The sequence below is a fragment of the Ruditapes philippinarum genome, unplaced genomic scaffold (genome assembly GCF_026571515.1).
Source record: "Ruditapes philippinarum isolate M1 unplaced genomic scaffold, ASM2657151v2 ctg8777_1_1_1_1, whole genome shotgun sequence".
Classification (NCBI taxonomy): domain Eukaryota; kingdom Metazoa; phylum Mollusca; class Bivalvia; order Venerida; family Veneridae; genus Ruditapes; species Ruditapes philippinarum.
Genome location: NW_026854666.1, coordinates 4,374 through 11,988, shown reverse-complemented (window position 1 = coordinate 11,988; position 7,615 = coordinate 4,374). Strand labels below are relative to the sequence as shown.

The 7,615-nt window shown below is 32.6% G+C and overlaps 1 protein-coding gene across 1 annotated transcript; it reads left to right on the top strand.

Annotated features, from left to right (window-relative positions):
* The first annotated feature begins 261 nt into the window (after positions 1 to 261).
* Positions 262 to 7,355, top strand: LOC132740712 (KICSTOR complex protein SZT2-like). The gene is made up of 9 exons (XM_060728676.1): positions 262 to 1,696; positions 2,043 to 2,241; positions 2,880 to 3,079; positions 3,691 to 3,862; positions 5,228 to 5,361; positions 5,729 to 5,899; positions 6,249 to 6,501; positions 6,890 to 6,966; positions 7,227 to 7,355. Exons 1-9 carry the CDS (start codon positions 1,484 to 1,486, stop codon positions 7,311 to 7,313), a joined length of 1,506 nt encoding a protein of 501 aa, XP_060584659.1. The 5' UTR covers positions 262 to 1,483; the 3' UTR covers positions 7,314 to 7,355.
* Positions 7,356 to 7,615: the final 260 nt, after the last annotated feature.

Genomic DNA, 7,615 nt, shown 5'->3' with positions numbered 1-7,615 from the left:
ATTTATTTGTTTACATTATGAAGTTATAGCTACAGTTGTTGTTGAATTTATTTGTTAGAAGCATTACAGATTGTTCAAGCATGGAGCACTTGTTGTTGTTTTATTGTCCTGTCCTGTCCATACAAGGCAGTTGTTATGTCAAATATACAAAACATAGTAAATTGTTTCCGGTGAATTATTTGTAATATTTTTAGCTCACCTATCACAAAGTGACATGGTGGGCTTTTGTGATCGCTTTTGGTCCGGCCGTAAACTTTTACTTTAAACAACATCTCCTCATAAACCACAAAGCCAATTTCATCCAAACTTTACAGGAATGTTCCTTTTGTAGTCAACTTTAAAAATTGTTCAAAGAATTTAATTCCAAGCAGAACTCTGGTTGCAATGGCAACCAAAAAAACAAACTTAAAATATCTTCTTTTAGAAAACCGAAAGACTAGAGCTTAAATTATTTTGCATGAAACATCATCTAGTCAGTGTCTCCCAAGTTTGTTAAGATAATTGCCCTGGGGTCAAAATTGGCCCCGCCCCAGGGGGTCATTAATTTTCCTTATTTACATAAAGTAAAAACTTAAAAAATCTTCTTTTAAAAAACCCAAATAGCTAGAGTTTAGATATTAAGCATGAAACATCTTCTAGCGGGTGTCTACAAAGTTTGTTCAAATAAAAGCTCTGGGGTAAAAATTGGCCCTGCCATAGGGGGTCATTGATTTTCCTTATTTGTATATACATGTAGTTAAAACTTAAAAAAATTTTTTTTTAAAAACCCAAAGAGCTAGAGTTAAGATACTAAGCATGAAAATTTAATATCTTCTAGTGAGTGTCTTCCATGTTTGTTCAAATAAAAGCCCTGGGGTCAACTTTGGCCCCTCCCAGGTGTGGTCATTGTTTTTCCCTATATGTATATAGTGAAAACTTAAAAAATCTTCTTATAAAAACCCCAAAGAGCTAGAGCTTAGATATTTATCATGAAACATCTTCTATTGGGTGTCTACCAAGTTTGTTCAAATAAAAACCACTGGTTTAAAATTGGCCTTGGTCCAGGGGCCTATATACAGGTGAGCGATTTCAGGGCCATCATGGCCCTCTTGTTAAAAATTATTTCTTGGGATTTGTATTTTTTTTTTAACTGCATCATTCTGTTGTTCTGTTTCAAAATCGAAGATTTCATATAACTTTCAATCCGAAATTTTGAAAAAGAAATAATTTCAGGTTTGAATGAAAAGGATCTTGAAGAAGATTACCTTCTTAGTTAAAATGATAGCTTACTATTCTTTTAACACAGTATACATCAATGAATTATACCATATTATATACAACCTGAATATTACCTCTATTAATTATTATATCTGTATTACACTCATTAATACTGTATATTTAATAACGTGTGTATTGAGTAATGATTTAAAAGAGTGATTTGATTTTTTTTTTTAAAGAAAAAAATTCTTGTTGGAAGATATTAATCTAGTATTGCTTTTCATTTATGAAGTATAATAGATCTAATATAAATAATACTGATCATTTAGGTGAAGATTTTCGGGAGAGAAAATTATCTATGGTGTTGAAGAAACCTTCAGAGACTCGGCGAGGTCTTGACCGCCGGTCATCATTACAGAATCCATCCAGATTTCAAGCTTTAAGAGATGCTTTCATAAATTCTTCAAAGAAAGTTATGTCCCCTACACCAGACAGTAAGGTATGAAATTTACATTGTGGAATTCTTTCAATATTTTACAATGAATATAAAGTTTGGTTGTAGGTCTTAATAAACAAGAATTATTACATCATAAATAATGGACCATTTTATGTGCTTTGGAGAGTGTTCCATTTATTTGCTCAATTTTTTCTCATCCAGACTTTAAAAGAACTTATATTTTCTTAAACATGGTTATACATAATTCTCTGTAAAAAAATTTAGAGTTTAGTGAATAAACTGATGGATTTATGCATTTTATATAACCTTAATGTTGTGATAATTCATCATAAAAACTGTGAACAAAGTTTTGAATTAAATACTCCTACCATGTTCTTGTTGTTTTTAGATTTTTGATCTGCCTGGACCCGATTCTGGTCATGGGTCAAAGGCGAGTTCCCCTATGCCAGACAAGGTGATGATTAGCAACCCCCATAGAGCAGAACTAGGGAACATAGTAAATCAGTATGAAAGTGGCGACAGAGGAACTTTACATAAAATATATTCTGATCTGATGGAAGACTGGCTTGTATTCTGTAGTCAACTAGGTTAGTCCATATATTTATGAACAATTTCCTTATATATTATATATAGAAAACTCACTCGTAAAAAATGGGCACACTGCAGCCGGGACTTGAACTACTGGTCTCTTGATTGCTGGTCCAGTATATAGAATTATATTTTGCTCCAATTTTTGTCCAAAAAAAATGGAGCTATTATCATGACACTATGGTCAGAGTTGGCAATGGTGTCAATGTGGATAAACTTTTGTTCAGGTTGATTACCTAATAAACTTCAAACTTTTTATTCATATCCTTCATAAAAAATGTCTACATTTCAAAATGATGTATAATCCTGAAATTTGTTTTTGTAAAATTTTGATTCTTTTTCAACTTAATATTTTATATTTTGGCTAAGATCCATTTGTCAAAGACTATCAAAGGAATTCACTTCAAATATTGTGAATATGAGTTTTAAGTTTAAAGACTCATTTCTAATATAGCTTCCAAAAGTTTGACGGTTCTATTAGGGTTTCCAACGTGAGCCATAAAGAATGAAATGACGAGCATTTTTGAGTTAGTTACGCTATTACAAGCTGGAATGTTTGCCGTTTAGCCTTAACCATAGAAACTTTGACATACAGTCAGAATCATATGAATGAAATAATGTAACATTTGTATTTCAGAGGCACCATCAGTTAACAAGTTGAACCTGACTCTGAAGTCACGGTTCTCGTTAGACTATGTATTACAAGAGTTCCAGCACATAGTGTCAAGAATGAGTCAAACAATGCACACAAAGGTTTATAAAATGTTACCTAAAGAAGAAGTTGACGAGGATTCAAATATAGGTGTTCTCTATGTACCAAACAGATCTCCTTTTGAGGTATGTTTGTTTAAGAGTTCCTCATTCCCAAAATAATACTACATGATGGTCAGGTAAATCTGAACTAGCAGATTTTTCAATATTATTTTTTGCTGTAAATTTGCTTTAAAATAAGTTCTTTATAATTGTATGTTGATGTTTTTTTTGTTCCTTTGTCTGAAATACATAACATGTCTTTGCTGTCTGTTTAGTATGTCAGTATTAAGAATATGAATATAAAGAACAGATTAATTTTTGTTGAATGTTTTGAAAAAATAAAAGTTTCTTTGAAATTTAACGAAATCACTGGAATTGAAGTGCGACTATACTATACTTGATTGTTATCAATTTGACATAACCAAATGCTGGAGCATGTATCAGCAATATGCATCATTTAACAAGATAAAAAAGTTTCTCTTCAAAAATATAGCATGGAACCTTGTAAAGTTGACATACAAAATTTTTTTGCTACTTTGTATGTCTGCATTGAGTTTAAATGGTGAACAAAATAACTGAAATTTTGTATGAACCGATTAAATTTCCGTGTAAACATTGCCTATTTTGATGAACTGTGTAAAAAATGTTTAAATTCGGCATTTTAAGGTAAGTGGTATGTACTTTGATATTTTCAGACTGGAAGACGCAGGTCAGAGACCTCCCTGGACAATAGCAGACCACAGACACTTACACCTGGAGTAGACAGACATTTTGCTGCAATAAGTCGTGACTTTGAACAGTGGTACACGTTTATACATCATCCATATGATGAGGAAGATAATCCTGAACAATCCTCCAGTATTAAAGGTAAAATGAGCCGCGTCACGACAAAACCAACATAATGCGTTTGCGACCAGCATGGATCCAGACCAGCCTGAGCATCTGTGCAGTCTGATCAGGATCCATGCTGTTAGCTTACCAAAATCTATAACAAGTAGAGAAACTGATAGCGAACAGTATGGATCCTGGCGCAGGCTGGTCTGGATCCATGCTGGTTGCAAACTCACTGTTGGTTTTGTCATGACACGGCTCAAATATTAACCCTTACCCTACTGGAAACAAATGTGTGGTTAACCTATGACACCAGTATAGAGGCATGGTAGCCTGAACATTCATAAAATAAGCATCATGTTAAAAGTCAATTACCCCTTTGACCTGCATAAATATCTATAAATATCTGGAGGATATTATTGGCAATGTTCAATTTATAAAAAAGAGGTGTAGTCTTTTTAGCTCACCTGTCACAAAGGAACATTGTAATTCAGTAGAATAGAGGTTAACTTTCTTAGTGCTGAAGATATCGATGACAGTATAGAACCAGACATAGAGTATATCTGTACAATCTAAATAGGTTCTATACTGTAAGCTATTTAATCTTAGTATTTTTATGCCCTCACAGAGTGGGAGCATATAGCGTTGCACTTGTCTGTCCGAGTGTCCGTCCGTCCGTACGTCTGTCCGTACGTCCCGAAAATCTTGTGAACGCAACTCCTCTTAAACCGGATGGCAGATTTTGCTCAAACTTCAAGGGATGAACAACCTTAATGTGTAGATGGTAGTGAAGGAAGGAATTTTTGCTGCAACCAAATTTAACAGAATTATGGCCCTTTGTTGATTTTTTCACTATATACTATGTAGAAATTTTGTGAACGCAACTCCTCTTAAACCGGATGGCAGATTTTGCTTAAACTTCCAGGGATGAACAACCTTAATGTGTAGATGGTAGTAAAGGAAGGAATTTTTGCTGCGACCAAATTTAACAGAATTATGGCCCTTTGTTGATTTTTAGTTTTCAACTTGTGGCACATGTAGTCCAAAAAATATTTGACCTAGAGTCATAAGATTGACAGAACAGTGTCGTGTGAGGGCATCCGTTTCCTATGGACACATTTCTAGTGATTTTTAAATTCCAAGGGCAATGTCAATATATAAGGTTTGATATATATGTATAAAGGAAACATAGTATAATTTGAAAGGTTTATTGCAACGGCACTGTCATATTCTGTCAGTTAATTAATTAAAAATTTAGCCTTTTATTACTATCATATTTAGGTAAAATCTTGCAAAACAAATTGTATATAGGAGATTACATGTAAATACAATTGGTATTGTTTTATATAAAATGTATATATTATTTATATATTCTAGGATATTTATTAATTTTTTATTCAGGAAAGCATGCTTCACAAAAATTTGCAGCTCACATTCCATCGGTAACAGAAGGTAAAACATTTGGAATGTTCTCAGAGTCGACATCGTTGATTCCACGTCAGAGATTCTTACTTCTCTCGTTGAAAAACAAAGAGGTATATCGTTCTGTCAGTATGTTGTAGAATCTATTTTCCATTATTTAGTGCAACAATATTTTCAAGTTATTGATATATTTTCAAAGAAAAGAATAATATATGCATGTTTATAAAATAAGACATACAAATATATATTGAGTGAAAACTAAAATATCTGAAAATTTGATACTTAATACCAATTAGTAGACATACACATGGAAATATTGTATAAAAAAATGTATTGTACTTTTCCTGACCAATAAGTAAAGACTTGAATCAAAATGAAGATAGTAACTGGGCAAGATTGGTAATACTATTGTTTTTAGTAGTGGATAAGTATCAGTATGGGATAAAACTTTCTTTCATCTATGGTGTTGTTTTGTTTCAGATATGGCTGTATGCTTACAACTTGACAAATGAGGCATTCTCAACTTTATCTAAGCACATGATAAAATTAGTACAATGGAACAATTGTCGGACACACCTGTTATCTAATGTTGTTACACAGAAATGTGGTCTGTTTAATCACTACATGTATGGTAATGCTGCGTGCAATATGGTAAGTTGGTAAATTTATTGTACAGGGTTTACTTAATTATCATATTGTTTAACCCTATCAAGATCTCAATCAAGGTCTCAATACTGAAATTGAGAAGACACCTGTCAAAACTGGTGTCAGAGATTAAAGGGTTAAACCTTATTGCAGACTTAAAGAAGCATTCCTCCAGATTCCTGCTAATTTTCATGAAAAATTTAAAAATATATTAAAAAATAAAATATTGTTAAGTGAGCAATGAAATTAATTGACAAATTTCAAAAAATTGTATTCATTTTTGAGGCATAAAGTGCTTGTAAATAAAAGTATATTTCGTTAAAGGAGATTAAATTGATAAGCTATGCTATTACAGGAGAAAATGAGTCAGCAGACCGACTCCATTGATCAGCTGATCAACTGTCCAGCCCCGCCCCCACCAAATAAGGAGAAGTTAAATCGTACACAGAGTTCGTCTTCTGTCAGGGAGACATACCTTCCTTTTGATGTTACATTTAAAGACTTGTACCCGAACAAGCCACTCCATGTGTCATACTTGGCTTGCCATACTGATTACGTGAAACAATATGGCCAACAAGCCCATGACATCAGACTTGATCACAAAAGACGTAAGTTCTTTAAAATTCACATTCTTTCAAAATCAGATTAGAATTAATTTTGCTATTTTAGTTTATTTTAGATATATTCGTTTAATCTTGATTATGAAATAAGTATTTGTGACTTTCACGTAGCTTCCTGAGAACCAGCCAGTGCTGGTGTCATATTACAATTTATGTAGATGACTTGGATAGGGCTTAAACCCACAACCTCAGGGTTTTGCAGCAGACACCTAAACAACTTAGTCACAACTCCCCTTGTTTATACCATTGTTGAGAATGACCTGTAAGAGATAGAATGACTGTAATATTATGAGTATGATATTTTTGTTGAAATATTTTCTATAAAATGAACAAATAAATTATTGAAATGATTTAATTTGTTGAGCTTTGATTTCAGAATTTGACAAGATCCACAATATTAGCAGGTTGTATGTCATGTGGGTACAGAAAATGTCACCTAATTATCCAATATCTGTTAGTATAATTCCATTAGTTATTAATTAAAATTTCATTGCCTATGCAATATTTGTGAAAGCTCAATCTAATTGAACTTTACAACCTCTATTTTATTTCAAGTTTTAATTGTAAAGTAGCAGTGAAATGGTTTGGAATTAAAAATAGCATTTATGTCTAAGTGAATAACATGTATAATATTAAGATTTTCTGTGAAATGTGAAATTGTGATAAACATGGCAGTATATTTTTATATTATCATGTTAATTGTATGTTTGCAGGAATCTATTATGAAGCAATTAAAGCAGGCTTCTAGACTGTTTCATTACTGTGCCACACCATTACTATTTAGTGCTAAATGGCGTTAAAAATGTCCTTGAAAAATACAAGGTCACTCAGCAAGACAACCCAGAAATGTGATTGTGTCCACAAGCACTCCTGATACCAAAACTGTAAGTTAACATTTGTCAACAAAAATAGAAAACGTTCAGATGAAAGATTGGTTTCTTCTGAGAAATTTAGATCAGTAATTTTCTTTTCTTTTTTTCCTAAGAGCTTTTTGACATAAAGTTCATTTTTTACACTGATTTAAAGATTCATGTTTTAATAAAATGAGCCGCGTCATGACAAAACCAACATAGTGCGTTTGCGACCAGCATGGATCCAAATC